The following is a 16,796-nucleotide window of genomic DNA, read 5'->3' on the forward strand; positions in this document are numbered from 1 at the left end:
TCTGGCAGATCACTCAAGGTTGCAGAGAGTGGCCTCCCCATAGGTACAGCCACTTTGGTTCCTAGGCTATGATGTATGAATTCAGTATCCATAAAAAAAAAAAAATCTATTTTGTTGATGTCTTAAATAATGCCAGTGAGGGAACATGGCTCCAAGTTCAAGGTTTTAGAGACTGAGCAGAACAAAGGCTTCTGTGTCCTCCTGAAAAATGAGGCATCATTTTGAAGGGGTGACTCTGGCCTTGTGCCCTAGCTGATTGAGCTGGCAGCTCCGAGACCATTCCCAGGACAGAGTCCATCCATGTGCTGCTTCCCTTGGTTCCTGCTAACCTACTATATTTGGTTATTTGAAATCCTGGGCAGTAGTCACCAGAAAGACACAATCTTACAACTATCACAGAGAGCACAGACAACCTAATCCCTAGTCCAGCAGTGTTAAAAGATACTGTTTGAAAGCCCAAATCCCCAAAGATGGCAAAGAAAAGGGAAAGCAAATAAAATACCTGTTAAACGAATCTCATATTAACCAAATTTGTCCCCTATTTTTTTCCTTCAAATGGTATAAGCAATCTGGGAAGACAGAAAGAAACAAATACCATCTATGACTCAGTCTAGGATTTCTCTGATTGGAGATAAAGGCTCCATGAGAACATCTATGCTTCTGTCAGAGGCATGAAGACAGAACGAGGCTTCAGAGGCTTCAGATGACATGGGTAAGAGTCACAGACAGGCTTAGGAGAGACTTGGACAATGCCAGGAAAAGAGGACATAGGTGGTGCTGTGACTGAGGCTGGCAGCTTCTCCGTGGCTCCCTACCCACAGGTGATCCCACAGGTGGGTCTTTACTACTCAGATGGAGGTCACAGCAGTGGGGCTCACGTGAGAATAAGTGAATTAGGATGATGGTGGTGGTGGTGGCGATGATGATATTCTTAGACAGCTCTTGTCTAGTTATAGTTCCCAGTAGTACAGTATTTTCCCCTTGGGATGGGTTCCAATTTGGGGAAAATATTTTGTGATATATTACTTTACAAGTCCATTTGAAATCCTATGAGGATTTACTTTGGAAATGAAAAAATGACACTCAAGTTCATCTGGAAATATAAGCATATAAGGATACCCAGGAAAGTTTGGAAGAATAAAGACTAAGGCCTTGGCTTACCAGACTCTGCAATCCAGAATAAAGCCTTGGAAATCAAGTGAAAGCAGAAGATGAGTGAACAGAACACAGAATCCAGGAACAGACTCAACTGCACATGACAGATAAGTTACTTCAAATCAAAGAAGGAAAATGTACTGTTCAATACACAGCGCTGGGACAACTGGCTAGGCATTTGGGAAAAGACAAAGCTGGATCCATCTATAACACATTCCTTGCTTCAGAATAAATTTCAGATGGATCAAATATTTAACTATAAGGAAGAAAATCTTAAAAGCACTAGAAGAAAATGTGGGTAAACATTTTTATAATATTGCAGTGGAGAAGGCATTTCTAAGTATGATGCAGAGTCCAGAAATGATAAAGTAAAAAAAAAAAAAAAAACAGATTTTGAGGACATAAAATTTGAATATGATCATCTCTACTTGAAAGACAAATTCAAAACTGGGGAAAATGTGACCTATGAAAGAAGCAGAAAGTCAATAAATTAAATATAAAAAGAGCTTTTCACAATATAATAAGAAAAACATTCCAAAGAACAAAGTACTTGAATAAGAAATTTGCAAAAGCAATATAAATAACCAATATATTTAGGGAAAGATGTTTAAACTCACTAATTACTATGAATTAAAAAAAAAAAAAAGCAAGTACAAACAAGAACTTCTAGTGAAACATGATAAATTTTTATGGTTTAATATGAGGTGTCCCCAAAAGCTCCTGTGTTAATGCAGGAATGTTCAGAGGTGAAATGACTGGATTATGAGAGCTGTAACCTAATCAGCGGATCAATAGGTTAATAATTTGAATGGAATGCTGGGTGGCAACTGTAGATAGGTAGGGTGCTGCTAAAAGAAGTAGATCATTGGGGCATGCCCTCGGGGATTATATCTTGTTCCCCTCGCTTCTCTCTCTCTCTCTTCTTCCTAGTCACCGTGAGCTGAGCAGCATTCCTCCATATCAAGGTGTCCTGCCTCACCCTGGGCCCAGAGTAATGGAGACTGCTGACCATGAACGGAACCTCTGACACTGAACCAAAATATACTTTTCCTTCTCTAAGTTGTGCTTGTAGGTATTTTGTTCACAGGGACAAAAACCTAATACAGAAACCACATACATGCATTTACCTCCTTTCCTTCCCCAAACATCACTAGAATGACTGCAAAAGAATAAAAATAACATAAACCAACAAGTACAAGAATAGGTGAAGAGTCTAAGCAATCTCTTTTGGAAACTGGAAAGCGGATGGTCTTGTGGACAGTGACTGCAGAGCAGAGGGCTCTGGCACGTGCTGGCAGCAGGGGGTGCAAGAGAGAGCCAACCATGCCAAGAACTTCAGGAAGGCAGAGGGACACAGGGTCCCAGGACTTCTGGAGGTGGGTTCAAGTGGGATTGATAACAAAGTGCATCTGAGAATCAGTTTAAAGTCCCCACACTGGCAGGCATGGGCTCAGAGGTGCCCGGCATGCAAAGAGGGCAGATGGCACCAGAAGTCCTCTGAACAGAGTCCTCTGTGGCACATCATCCCTGATCAGGCTGCAGGGTTCTGCCCTGCTTTAGAAGACAAACCCAGAAACACAGAATCATGTAAGCTTCTGTTTATCTTAAGTCTTTTCTGTGTCTTATATTTCAAAAGTTTGGTAATTGAGTAGAAATTAGAAATAACAGGGGGATGATACCCCCAAGGGAATTGGGATGGGGGAGGGGAGATAGCCTGTGCTCTGGAAAATGAGCTGTTGTTTGGGAATAGCTTAGAACTGCCTGGAAATCCTGAATCTCAAATGAATGTGTGGCAGATCCTACCTGCCATTGGTCTCCTGGGAGTCAACGGGGTCAGTCCTCATCCCTGCTTTAGGCACTATCATGTGTCCCGCCTCCAAAGATATATCTGAATCCTAACTCCCATTGCCTTATTTGAAACTAGGGTCTTTGCAGATGTAATTAAGGATCTCAGGATGAGATCATCCTGGATTCAGGGTGGATCCTTAATCCAAAGACTGGCTTCCTTGTAAGAAAAAGGAGTGGGAGATGTGCTACCCAGAGACGCACAGACCCTGGGAGTGAAGACTGGAGTCATGCGACCTCAAGCCAACAGCACCTGCAGCCACCAGAGCTGGAAGAGGTAGGTAGGGTCTCTCTAGAGTCAGGGTCCTGCCTGTACCCACCCTCTGACCCCCACAGCTGCGTGACGTTTCTGTTGTATGGCAGCCCTAGGAAACGAATATAGGCACCTTCAAACTTCTACCGTCCAGTTCCTTGCTACCACCCAAGCTTGCAGTCAGCAGTGCACACCGGAAGAACGCGGCCCCTACGGCCTCTGGTCAAGAACACTGTGAGGCCAGGAGAGGATGTGCAGCAAGGCTGTAAGCGCAGACTGGTTTGTAATGACGAGCCGCAGGGCACACAGACCTCCACTCGTGCTCTTGGGGGCCTGGGTATGCCAGACGTGGACTTGTCTCGGAGGCCTGGATCGCTGATGACCAGACTCATGCCTCGTGCGGGGAAGACTGGATTTACTTCTGGAGAACTATCCAAGTCAAGAGACAAGAACTCTAGATATGGACAATCCTTGATCTCCCTATGAAAGGCCCAGCCAGGTCAGCCGTCAGCCCAGACCGCCTGTCAACAAGCCCTCCCTGCCAACAAGAGCTTCCAAACCGTGCGCAGTGTCTCCCCTAAGGAGAGGCTAACAGCTAAAGATCACTAGAGGTTTGAGACAGAAGTTTCTGCACCCATAGCAACCAGAACACCGAGCTAGTCCACCTTCTGTTGCTGTGACCAAAGTTCCTGAGGAGGAATGATTTATTTTGGCTCACAGTTTCAGAGGCTTCAGTTCATGGTCTTCTGGCTCAATACTCTGGGCCTGAGATGAGGCAGAATATCATGAAGAAAGCTGCTTAGCTCTTGATGGCTGGGAGGCAGAGGTGGGGGAGAGGGGGACAAGATAGAGTGCCTAGGGCACGTTCTCAGTGACTGACTTCCTCCAACCATGCCCCGTCCTCCTACAGTTTCCACCCAGTAGTCCGTTCAAAACATTAATCTATCGAATGGATTAATCCATTTATTTATTTATTTATTTAAAACCTTCTTAGTTGTAGATGACACAATACCTTTGTTATTTTATTTATTTATTTTTATGTGGTGCTGAGGATCGAACCCAGTGCCTCTCACGTGCTAGGCAAGCGCTCTACCACTGAGTGACAATCCCACCCCCTGGATTAATCCATTTATAAGGTCAGAGTCCCCGTGATCCAATTGTTTCCTAAAAGTCCCTCCTCTGGACATAGCTGCATTACTTAACACATGAGTTTCTGGGGGCCATTCCGGATCCAAACCCTAACAAATACCTTGCTTTATAAAGAAACCAACAAAAGTTCTCAAAATTAAAAACAAGAGGACACAAATAAAAAATCTCATGAAAGGATTAAAGGTAAATTGAAGAATTCTCTCAGAAAAAAAATGAAAAACTCTAAGAGAGGGGACATAGGAAAGAAAGTACAAATTCTGCAAGAAAATTTCCAAGGACTGAAAAATACCTGTTTCCAAAATGAAACACTCACCAACTGCCCAGCACGATGGATGAGAAAGAGCCACATCTTTGTGTTTGCTTTTGAGAAGTCTATAACATTTTAAAAATGATAATGCAGATCCATATTTACTGACATAGAATTCCATGACTCATTGTTATAAGATAATGCAGCCTTCAAAGTAGTTGTCCATAGTATGAGCCCATTTATATAAATGCATAGTTTCATAAAGAGACATCAGAAGAAGACATGCAGAAGACATCACCAAAATGGTACCAGCAATGCTCTATTGGTGGTGATATATATTGAAATATTTACTTTCCTTTTTATGCTTTTCTATGTCAAATACATTCTACATGAACAGTGACACCTAGACAGAACAGTTCAAAAGTGACCTTTTACTCTACCCTCCTCAGTTCCTTCTCTTTTCTAATCAGTCGCCAAGTCCTTTCTTCCCAATCTCCATGCCATCATTTGATCTACCTCACCTCTTTCTTTTTATTCAGCCAAATCTCACTTTTGAGCTTACGTGCTTCGTATCTCCTCACGGATGTCCCTCAGATATGTGAATTAATCTGCCTCAAACTGAACACAGTGATTTTCCCCCAAAGTGCACTCCTGATGATGTCTCCAATTTCACTCAGTATTCCCACATCTTGTCTAACAAACAGAAAAACCGGGGCACCATTCTTGTCCTTGTACCCCAACCAATCACCTTTCTGTTGACCCTATCTCTAAATACTACCTCACACACATGTCCACTTCTTTCAGTCCCCTATGGCCTCTACCCATACATTTTTCATTCATTCGACAAATACATATTGGCTGTCTCCTCTGCGCTAGGCACCAGGTTGAGAGGTGGCACGCAGGTGAGGACAGGTGAGCTTCCTGTTCTCATGAATTCAGCCTGTGTTCTAGAGAAAACAATGGGCAATAAACAAAGAAATAGCCTAATGTAGTAACTTCTATGAAGAAAATAAACAGAAAGTGTGATAGAAAATAGCACAGCAGGCAGAGGGACCCACGCTCTTCAGCTCGGACGACTAGGGAAGGCTCCCTGGGGCCTCAGGGCTGCACACAGTGACATCTCCCTGGGATGTTGCCGCCATGGTTTAGATGTGAGGTGTCCCCGAGAAACTCATGTACGAGACAGTGAAAGAAGGTTCAGAGGAGAAATAAGTGGGTTGTGAGAATCTTAACCCAATCAGTGAATTAATCCCCTGATGGCATTAACTGACTGGTAACTGAAGTGGTGGGGTGTGTCTGGAGGAGGTGGGCATTGGGGGCGTGGCTTTGGGGTACATATTTTGTGTCTGGTCAGCAGAGTCTCTCTGCTTCCTGATCACCATGTGAGCTGCTTCGCTCCTCCATACTCTTCAGCCATGATGTTCCGCCTCCCTTCAAACCCTGAAGAATGGAACCTGCTGTCTACGGACTGAGACCTCTGAAACCATGAGACCCCAAATAAACTCTTCCTCCTCTATAGTTGTTCTGGTCAGGTGGTTTAGTCACAGCAGCAAAAAGGCTGACTGAACCACTGGTCTTCACTCTTCTCTTCAAATTGTAAGGGAGACTGCATGAAAGCAAACTAATCCATATTATTACCTTCCTGCTTGAAGTTCTTGTTGTTGACATGATTCTGTTAACAGGGTCCTGTGATTTCTCTCTACTGTCCCTGCACATCTCCTGCTCTAGCCAACCAGAACATTCCTGTCCCCTGGATGCATTTCCTCCAGCCCTAGCTTCTATGTGGGGGCGCCTCACTCCTGCTTATCCTTGGGCCCCACTTCCTCCAGGAAGCCCTTTGGGTTCCGGCCCTCCCATATGTCCATGGCACTCTCCTGAATACTGTTTCCAGACTGTACCCTTGATAAATTATTTACTTATCTGAATCGGCAGGAGGGCAGGCTGGGCCTTACCCACCACTGAATCCCGATGTCTGGCACGGCACACGCTCAGTGTATTTGTGAAGGTCACCTTGCTGGCACTACCTTTCAACATCTGAGCTACTGTCTCCAGGCTGATTTTCTCACTTTCAACTCTTCCCTCACAAAATCCTTCTGTTAGAAAAACCTTTCTGAAACAAGTGGCAAAGCCAGAACAATGAACTTAGAAACTATTACTGTTCCTGTGCCGTGTGTGTGTGTGTGTGTGTGTGTGTGTGTGTGTGTGTGTATGTGTGTTGGGGTGAGGGGGAGAGGAGTGCTGTACTCACTGATGAGAATTCAAGTTACAGGGTATGGAACTCAAACAGGTAAAGGCAGATTGAGGTATCCCAAAATACTAGGTGAAGAGAACATGAAAGACTTGGTCCTGTGCAAGCTGCTATAGCCTGCTGTGGACATCCTGGGTTTTCATTTTCATTAGAGTAGAACATTCCAGTCCTATAGACAGCTACCAGGGTCTTTTCCCAAGAATTTCTTTTTTGTTTTCTTTCTGGTGCTAGGGATAGAGCCCTTCTTCCTTCTTCCCTTTCTGAGAACTACTTTATATCTATATCTATATCTGTATCTTCTTTTTTTTTTTTTTTTTCCAATTGCTGGGGATGGAACCCAGGGCCTCGGGCATGCTAAGCAAGTGTTCTTCTCTGAGCCCCACTTCCAGCCCTAGGTGAATTCTTTAAATCACTCAATCCCTTTCTTATAAGATAGCTTGCTATGCTGCCTACACCAATCTAAATTCTTGAAAAATAACTGATATATAATTCCTCTCTCTACTTGTGGAATATTTGCCTTTAAAACTTGTTTAAAATCTGTAAGACGCCATAATATATTTCAGCCAGTCTGAAATTTGTTGTCTCTTGAGCTGTGACTCTGATCAGTACAAATAAACTCGTTGTTTCTTAATCAATTTGTGCCTCGTTTTCTCTTAAGAAGGTCAAGGTTGCCAACGGACAGACATATTTTACTCCAAGGCAGGGAGCTGATTTTCTCCTTTTGGTAGAAATCAGAGCCTGGAAAGCAGGCCTCAGACAAGTTCCTAAACTCATGCTTTCCACTCTCTTTGAGGAGTCTCAAAGTTACCTAAGGTGTAACTGCTCAGCAGACTGCAGGATGTGTGGCTGAGGAGGGAGGACGGAGAATAGGGAGCTGGTGTCTAAACAGGAAGGTACATTGGGAGCTGGGGCACCAGATCATGAGATTGTATGTTACTATTCATTCATTCACCCACTTATTCATTTAATAAATATGTAATTGAGGTCTTGCTATTTATCAGACTAGCTTCTGGGTATAGCAGCTAATGAGATAGAACATGACCAGCTCTCCTGGAGCTTCCAGGTTGATGAAGGCTCTCAGACAATCAAATGTGCAAGTAGACATTCTTCAGGTAGCGTGAAGGGTGGTGAAGGAAAATAAAAGAGAATGAGGTTTAGAGTAATGGAAAGCTATTACCTATTGGCTGGTCAGTAATGACACTGCTTTGCCTTTTATTATCCTTAGCTCTTGTAAAGTCTGGTTGAAACCAGTTCTTCTCAAACTTTAAGCGCACAGTAAAATCTTGGGGTCTGGTTAAAATGCAGATTCGGATTCAATAGGTATAGACTGGGGATTGAGACTGCATTTCTGACAGGTGATGCTTTGACTGCTGGTCCCTGGGCCACATTATCTTCCAACATGGGATTACAGGAAAAGCTGCAAGTCCCCCTTATGGCAGAATTAACGGGGGTGCACACCTCCTAAGTGTTGTGGATGAGGTAGAGATGCCAGCTTTGAGGGAGGGCAAACATCAGCAGCAAAGTTGGCACTGTGAGGTCCTCTGCCTCTCCTGGGATGCAGAGTTCTCAATTCATAGTCCCTTTGGATGATACTGGTTTGAAATCTGCCAGAAAGTCATGGAGTTTGCCCAGAGGCTCCCTCATTTTAGAAAAGTAACCCCACACGCACAGTTTGGTACACACGGTCCTCCATGGCCTGGCTCTTCCCTGGCTGCTGTGAGTCTTCATGAACCCTGGGTTTCTGCCAACATACTGTATGGTTCCCGATTCCCATCTTTTCCTATGGCCAATCCCCCAGCAATTTCTTCCCCCCATTCTCCAAACAATTTAGTACTTCTCTTGGTCCATCTGGAATTCTAATTCCCTCTCAACACCACGTGGCCAGATCCTATTTGTTCTTCAAAGCCAGTTCAAAGGACACCCCCTCTGCAGCCCTACCAGAGTCTTCCCAGTCAGAAACAAAGCCTCACCAATCAGAAATTCTAGAACTCTTTGCCCCAGCCTGTTTTGAGGCACTAATGTCTTCCTGTGAGTTACTTTTGTTCTTGTTTTAAGGATGTGAGTTCCTGAACAAAGGCCCACCTCTGGATTGTGTATCCCCTTTGTCCACCCCAGCACAGATCCTGTATCTGGTCAGAGCCTACGAACTGTCCTATGAATTAAAAATAAAGTAGGAATGGATTTGTAATCACCGGTTGGAGGAAGAAAGGACTAACCTAGAGGTTCTCAAACATAAGCCGCACCCAGAAGCTAATCAGACAAGTTATTTAATGATCAGGCTGAAATCCAAAAGTACCCACCAGAAAGCCTAGGGGCAGAGCCCATTAATCTGTCTTTTAAAGGGCCCCAGGGTGATGCTGATGCACACTCAAGTATGGGAACCCCGGCAGTCCAGCCAAAGGCCTGAAGTCCAATCTTCACTCTCCCTTAGTCGCCCTCTTTCAATGACCCTTTACTCTAGGTCCCCGGGGGCTGTTGCCGAGGAGAGAGGCAGCCAGTTTGGAGCACAGGAATGGATGGGGTCATCCTGGAAGCCAAAGGGAGAGGATAGGGGAGAGGGATGGAGAGAAGGAAGGAAAGCAAGCGGGCACCAGGGAGGAGAGGAAGAACGCGGAGGGGATAGGCAGCCCGGGGTAGCACCTTCCAGAAGGTCATCCATCCCTCTCCAGGCCCGACTCTCACCGGCGGGCGCGGGGGGCTTGGAGACGTGCCCGCGCGCCCCGCCCCGCCCCGCCCCAGCGGCGCCCCAGGACCCTGGCCGCGCCTCCCCGGCCGCGCCGGTACCTGCTCCTGCTGCGGAGGCGCCGCCATGCCGCCGTGTCCCCGCGCTGCCCGGCGGCGTGCGGCGCACCGAGACCCACGCGCCCTCGGCCCGGGTGGGGACCCAGCGGGCTGCCCGGCCCCGAGCGGCGCGGGGCGGATGCGGGCGCCGGCGGCCGCCGCCTGGCCCTGGGCACGCGCAGCGCCTCCTCCGCGGCCGGGCGGCTCACAGGGGCGTCTTTGGATCCGGGGCGCCCTTTGGGCCTTGAGGCGGAGAAGCTCTCCGGTCAGCCGGGTCTGCAAGGAAAACGTCCAGCGACCCGCCCCGGGAGCTTGGCACGAACCAGTGGTTTGGTTATCAGGGGACGCGGCTGGAGGAGGGGTCCGGGACAGGTAGGTAGCAAGAGAAAGTGTTGTAGAGAGAGTGAGAAATAGAAGAGAGCGGAAGAGGAAGGGGAGGGGGGAGGGAGAGAGAGGAGGGGGAGGGGGAGAGAGGAGGGGGAAGGGGAGAGAGGAGGGGGAGGGGAGACCTAAGAAAGAGGTAGAGGAGGGAGAGGGAGGAGCAGGAGGCTGGAGAGGGAGAGAAGAGGCGAAGCAGCGAGAGGGGCGGGGGAGGGAAGGTAGAGAGAAAGAGGTTTTCGCTGCAGGTCTTCCCCAGAAATGACTTTTAGTAGGCAGGATTTCCCGTGGTTGTCCAAATTCAGAGAATGAACCTCTTCTGCGTCCCCCGCCTCGTTAAGTTTCTTCAAAGATGACAAAGAGCACACAGACCTCGGTGACCGCCGTGGTGCTCCAGAGCCTGCAGGGCCTCCTGGGGAATGGCTCATAGCTGTCCTTTGCCCTCTTCCTTTCACTTAGGCCTAAGCCTGCAGTCAAGGCTGGGAACAAGCTGGAATTATTTAGGTAAGCCTTTGGAAAGACTTGACTCTTAATGGAGGGAAACAGACAATGAAGGAACACACAGTTAAATCATCTGGTCGACAAAACAAGGTTTTCTCCGTTTCAATTTGTGGTGGCTCTTAGTTTTCAGCATCCACAAGGAGCTGCCAGTGAAGATTAACTGGTCAACAAGCTGCAAGTATCTCTGCTGTGGAGGGACTTACAGTCTAATGGGGTAGAGACAGATAAACATCTAAGGACATATACTGTGGTAAATGAATCAGGTTTCCAGCTCTGTCTGTGCATCAGACTCCCATACAGGACTGTTAAAACTTGGATTGCCCACCCCAGGTTGATGTTGGAGGTCTGGGCTGGAACCTGAGAATTCGTGTTTTTTAACAAGCTTCCTGGTGGGATGCTACTACTGTTGTCCACTTCCAAAGATTACCTTCTAGCGTGATCAGGGTTTTGGAAAGAGTGTTCCAGATGGAGGGAACAGGAGATGCCAAGGCCTGGAGGCTGGAGAAAGCACAGTGAACTGGAGAAACTAAAATAAAAGGACTAGTTGACCGCTAATAGAAAGCTCACTATGTGCCCTGTCTGTTCCAAGCACTTTACATGCATTAACTCATTCAGTTCTCCCAACAACTCCCTAAGGGAGCTGTTGTTAATATCTCCATTTGACACATGGGAACACTGAAGCAGAGAGGTTCTGAAGTTTGTTCAAGTTTCAACGCTAATAGGCAGTGCCATGGGAATTTGAATCCAGAGAAGTCTGACTTCATGGTCTGAGCTCTTAATCGCTCAAGAAAGTGACTGTTGGATCCAGAAGGACTCTGCATATGTGAAACAGATTGGATGGTGGCCTTGGGAGAGTGGGAAGCCCTTACAGAGTTTTAAGCAAGGAAATAACATTATTAGACTTGCCTTAAGGAGGGGGAAGGGGAGGCTCTGACTGTGACTCAAGACAGAGACCAGTCAGAAAGCCATTGCTGTCGTTCCTCTAAAGATGACCGTGGCCTTGGTGGTGGTATGTGAGTGTGTGCAGGGATGGGGTGGAGGAGAGATGGAGAGATATGGATGGAGCCAGGAGATTTAGATGGTAGAATCAATGAGACTTGACTGATCTTCATTGATGATGCCGGGGCACAGGACTTGAGCGCCATCCCTGAGAAGGGTATGTGCGGATGGCAGCCGATGTGGGGAGAAGAAAGGTAGAGAGTTCATGTGGACAAGCTGCGTTCCTACCTAGCTTCTGGTGTACCTTTATGTGGTGGTAAAATCCAAGGTTTTATCTAGCCCAGGAAGTCGTCACATTTTATCTGTATTCCAATTCAGCCAAAGAAATAATGAAATAAAATATTCCAGGTGGAAATGGCAGTTCCTTTTCCTGTGAAATTCTGGCTCATTAGCACTATAAAAGATCTGTCTTCCTGATAGGAGATACTCTTTCTTGGTTGAAGGCTGCCATAAAAACCCACATATGTTACTATAGATACATCCAAACACAAAAGTAGGCATCCATCTTCTGGCTTCAGCTCAACAATCATATCAGAATAAAACTCAAGAAGTCTATTTCCTCCTGTCACCAATACGATGGGTTTCTTCTAATCTTTTCTCATACCTACTTCCTTTTGCAATCAAATTCCAACCAACCAGAACCAATAGCTGATTTCCCTGTAGGTTAAGTTCTGCTTTATGCAATAGTTCATGGAGTCAAAGTGCTGTGATTTGGTTAAGGTTTCAGCGAGTCCCCAAAAGGGTCTTGAGCTGGAAGTTTGGTCCTCAGTGAGGCAGTGTGGAAAGTGATGGAAACTTTAAGAGGTGGGTAGTGGTTAGGTTCTCTGGGAACCCTGGAAAAGCTTCTAGTTACAAAAAGGCGAGAGTCTGGGCCCTGAATCTCAACATCTGGACACGTTGCATTCCTACCTAGTGTCTAGTCTGCTTTTCTGTGGCAAAGACCAATGTTTTTATCCAGCCCAAGAGGTCCTCAGATTGTTTTTTGAATTCTTCCAAGTTAGCCAAATAAGTAATAAAATATTCCAGATGCAATAAAAGTTCCTTTTTCATAAAATTCTGGTCCTGTCTCACTATTGTGAAGCTGTCCACCATGAGGCCTTCACCAGAGGCTGAACAGATGGGACTGCTCAATCTTGAACTTTCAGCCTCTAAGACTATGGGCTAAATAGCCACTTTTCTTTATAAAGTACCCAGCCTCAGGTATTTTGTTATAGCAACAGATAATGAACTAATATACAAAGTTAATTAATTTGTAACTTTGCTTCCCAAATCAATTCTAGAATAGATGAACTGTATTCCTGTTGTTTAGTACAAATCTCTTCAGCATATTAGCTGCCACCTGTGCTTCCTTCTTTCGTCTTCTATAGTCCAGAGCTCTGAGGTGATTGCATTAATGTAATGGAAGAAATGGGTAAATGTAGCAGAGGTGTTGGGAAAATGCAGAGGCCAAGAAGAGCTAACCAATTAAATATGGTATTTGGTATAGTAATGGACAAATGGATGCATGGAACAGAGTTGAAGGTCCCCAGATGGGCATGTGCATTTATGGGAAACAAATTTTTATGAATGAAATGGCTACTTGATAGTGAAAGGATGAGCTTTCCCCTCCCTCTGCCAGTGGTTGGCTTATTCATATGAAAAAAATTTTACCATACCTATTTCAAATAGGAGGCTAGAAAGCAAAAGTTTAAGATGATTGAAAAGAATATGATCTCAAGATAGAAACAGATATGTCAAATGATACTCAAAAAGAACAAGAGTGGGGGATGTAGCTCAGTGGTAAAGCTCTTATGTAGCATATGTGGGACCCTGGGTTTGATCCCTAGTGCTGCAAAACAAACAAACAAACAAACAAACAAAAAAACCAAAACAAAACAAAAAAGGAAAAAATTAATAACTTAGTTTATGTTAAAACTGAAGATTTCTGTACAATTAAAGTTTTTAATGTTACCATTAAAAAGAAGAGAGAGACAAGCCATGGACTACAAGAAAATATTTTCACGTATCTAAATAATGAAGGATTAATACTCAGAACAAATATATCCTACTAGAAATTAATTTTTTAAAAGCCTAAGTCAGGGCTGGTAATGTCACTTAGTATTAAAGTGCTTGCCTAGCTTGCATAAGGCTATGGGCTCAATCCTCGGCACTGCAAAAATAGAATAAAATAAAAAAGCATAACTCAACAGAAGATGAATAAGGGACATAATCTGATTTGAAGAAATAAAATTAGGAGATTTTTGTGATTATTTTTGAGGGAATTAATAGTTGCATTTATGTATATGTGCATTAAAGTAGAGTACATTTCTTAGAAATGTGTGTCAGTGATAAACTGTTTATTCCACAGTGACTCCTTTCAGCCTTCCTGCTCACACCCTCTGCACTTACTTTAGATTTCTGCTTTTCTTCACTTTCTGGTGCAACCAAACTACTTTGGGCTGATGATGCCCCCTGATGTTTAGATCTTGCAAATCTAAGATCTTGCTCTACATGACAACTGATTCCCCCCACCCCCAATTTTTCCTTTCCTTTCCTTTCCTCTCTCTCTCTCTCTCTCTTTCTCTCTTTCATTTCTTTCTTTCCATATTGACAGACAAAATGTACTTTTGATCTTCAGCATTAATTAAAATAAGTGGTTCAAAATGTGTTCACCCAGGTGCAGTGCTGGCCACCTTTGGAGTATGGTGGCAGAGGGAGGATCCAGACAAATGACTGGGTGGAGATGGCTCTCCTCTGTAAAGGGGGAGACAAGCAGATTCAGTCTCAGTGGGGACAGGGGCCTATCAAACTCAAAACCATCTAGGTAGTGCAAGTATCCAAGCGCTTATCTGATCTTGGAAACGGGTACATAAGAGACTCCCAAAGGTTCTAGACTCTATCCATTCTTGGGGCCAGGGGCAAACTTGCCATTGATGGAATTAATCATCTAAGGGGGCCAGGTGCCACTGAAGTCAGGGCCCAATGAAGGCAAATCTCCACCCCCCCCCCCCCCCCCCCCCCCCCCGCTGCAGACCCCTCTCAGGCCTGGTTGGGTCTTCAGATACAGACATTCGCCTCCAAGTTGTTCTGATCACCAATGGTTCTTTCCTGTAGCCCCTCAGGCTACCTGGATAGATATTTCCATCCACCCCTAATTAAATAGTCTATGACTTAAGCCCTAGTTTTCAGCACAGATACTCAACTTTATTTTTATCTCTTTAATTATTGGCATCGTAAACACTGATTTCTACTTTTTTCTTTCTTTTTCAGATAAAATGTACAGGGTTTTGCCATATTATGGTCACATGCTTTTTGTGAGCTGGCCTGTGGCCCTAATTGCCATTTGTAACCTTGCTTCTATGGGAAAATGCATTCTTTCTTCCAAATGCACGTTTGGAACACAATCCGTTTGTAAGCTGGGAACTGTCTGTGTTAACGGTCTCTTGGCCCAGGGCAGCCCTACCACCAAATGACATGTGGTTTAAGGTTCACTTAACAGCCAGTTCATTTAAATAATGTTAGCTAGAGCTCAGCTTTCAGGTTCTTGGGTTTCTGGTTAATTTAGAATAGAGGGGCAGCAGAGTGGCAGTGGTCAGACCACAGCGTGCATGGTGTGCCCCGCTCCCTACGGAGAAATGGCACATTCCTGCCTTTAATGATTTACCCTGCAGGTTTTAGGACTGAGTCTCTTCCGAGGGCAAGCTTTTCATTTCTGTTGAACAATTGATCTTGAGAAAGAAGAACTCCTTTTAAAAAGCAACCATACTTTCAAGCCTGGAAGTTCAGCTAGGGTCATTCTAGTTTATGGAGTGCAGGGGCCCTCTCAGCAGGAGGGAAAACCACATTCAGTCCTTGATGGCGCTTCTCCCTCTCCCCTCCCCTTGATTTCTTTTTGCCAGTGCTTCTTTTAAAAGTTCAAGTCTTTATAAGTTAAAAGCCAGACAGCCCTTACCAGGCATGCCAGTCCCCACTGTCCGAGTTGTAAAAAGAATTCATTTTTATCAAACATGACCGTGTGCCAAGGCATTGGGCTAAACACAAATTATGTGTGATATCATTTAATCCCCAAAGTCGCCCCCAGTGAAGGGTATCACCATGCAATGTACAGAGGAAGACATTTAAATCGAGATTGATTGCTCTATCGAAGAATGTACAGTAGTGCCTGAGGCTGTTCAGCTCCTTAATCTCTAGGTTGCACGCACGCCTGTGTGTGTGTGTGTGTGTGTGTGAGAGAGAGAGAGAGAGAGAGAGAGAGAGAGAGAGATGAGTGAGCACGCTTCACTGGGGAGCCTCTAGGAAACCCCTGGTGTGCTGTCCTGTATTTTTTATTTCTAGTTAAAGCCAAGGATTTGCCAGCATAGTTCTGTACTTGGGGTTAATGATCAAGATCATATTGTATCTCTGTTCCATCAAAGTCCCATTCTCGTGACAGAAAAATGCCGATATTCTCATTTCTCTTGACTTTAGATTTTTGTCCTTCTCAGGGGCTTGGAACAGTTTAGCTATAGAAGCACCAACAAGAGGACACAGTTATCTTTGTCCTCCAGTTGGCACTTTGGGCTTTATTTCTTTATTTCTTCCTACCCATGAAAATAGCTAAAACTTCTTATGGTGCCTATTAATTCAGGGACTTTACTTGTATTTAATCCTAAAGGCAACACTGTGAGAGATAGGTGTACTCTCATTGTTCTCACTTACAGAGAAGGATGATAAGGCTTTCTGGACCATCCTCTCTCTGTTTGCAAAGCTCTCTTCCTTTCCTAAGTTGAACTGTGGAGGTCCCCTCCTGCATCCTAGAACCTGCCCAGCTCTGTTCCTTTACCAGGCTTTTTCAGACTCCAGTGACAATATACCTCTCTCAGCCCTTTCTCCTCTGGGTGTTTTTGCTTCTGCCTGTATTCCAGACTGCTTGATACTCAAGGTATAAGTATAGTTGTCCCCCCTTATCCTCTAGGGATATGTTCCAAGACCTCGGGTGGATGCTCCAAACCACAGATAATACCAAATCCTCTGTACAATCTCTGTAGTACCTCAACAATAGATCTGTTAACTGACATGGCTACTGTGGACATAATGGGGGGAGGGTAGTGTATACAGTATGGATACACTGGACCACGGAATGGTTAATATCCCAGGTAGGATGCAGTTTGAGATTTCATCATGCTACTCAGAACAGCCCACAATTACAAACTTATGAAATGTTTACTTCTGGAATTTTCCCCTTTAATAATTTCAGACCACAGTTGACTACAGGTAACTGA

General features: G+C 45.0%; 1 protein-coding gene across 3 annotated transcripts in view; it reads right to left on the bottom strand.

The window, feature by feature from the left end:
- Positions 1-10,101, bottom strand: part of Rnf175 (ring finger protein 175) — a 45,380-nt gene extending 35,279 nt beyond the window's left edge. The window contains exons 1-2 of one of the 3 annotated variants that reach the window (XM_047565710.1): positions 9,682-10,101; positions 9,198-9,424 (exon numbers count right to left, since the gene is read on the bottom strand). Coding sequence is in view for 1 of the 3 variants with exons in the window: in XM_047565709.1 (XP_047421665.1) it covers positions 9,682-9,708 (27 nt within the window). In the remaining 2 variants the exon portion in view is untranslated. Of the gene's footprint in view, positions 1-5,707; positions 5,801-9,197; positions 9,425-9,681 lie in introns of those variants that run through there. The other 2 variants (XM_047565709.1, XM_047565711.1) reach the window with 2 other exon arrangements.
- Positions 10,102-16,796: the final 6,695 nt, after the last annotated feature.

The sequence above is a fragment of the Sciurus carolinensis genome, chromosome 10 (genome assembly GCF_902686445.1).
Source record: "Sciurus carolinensis chromosome 10, mSciCar1.2, whole genome shotgun sequence".
Classification (NCBI taxonomy): domain Eukaryota; kingdom Metazoa; phylum Chordata; class Mammalia; order Rodentia; family Sciuridae; genus Sciurus; species Sciurus carolinensis.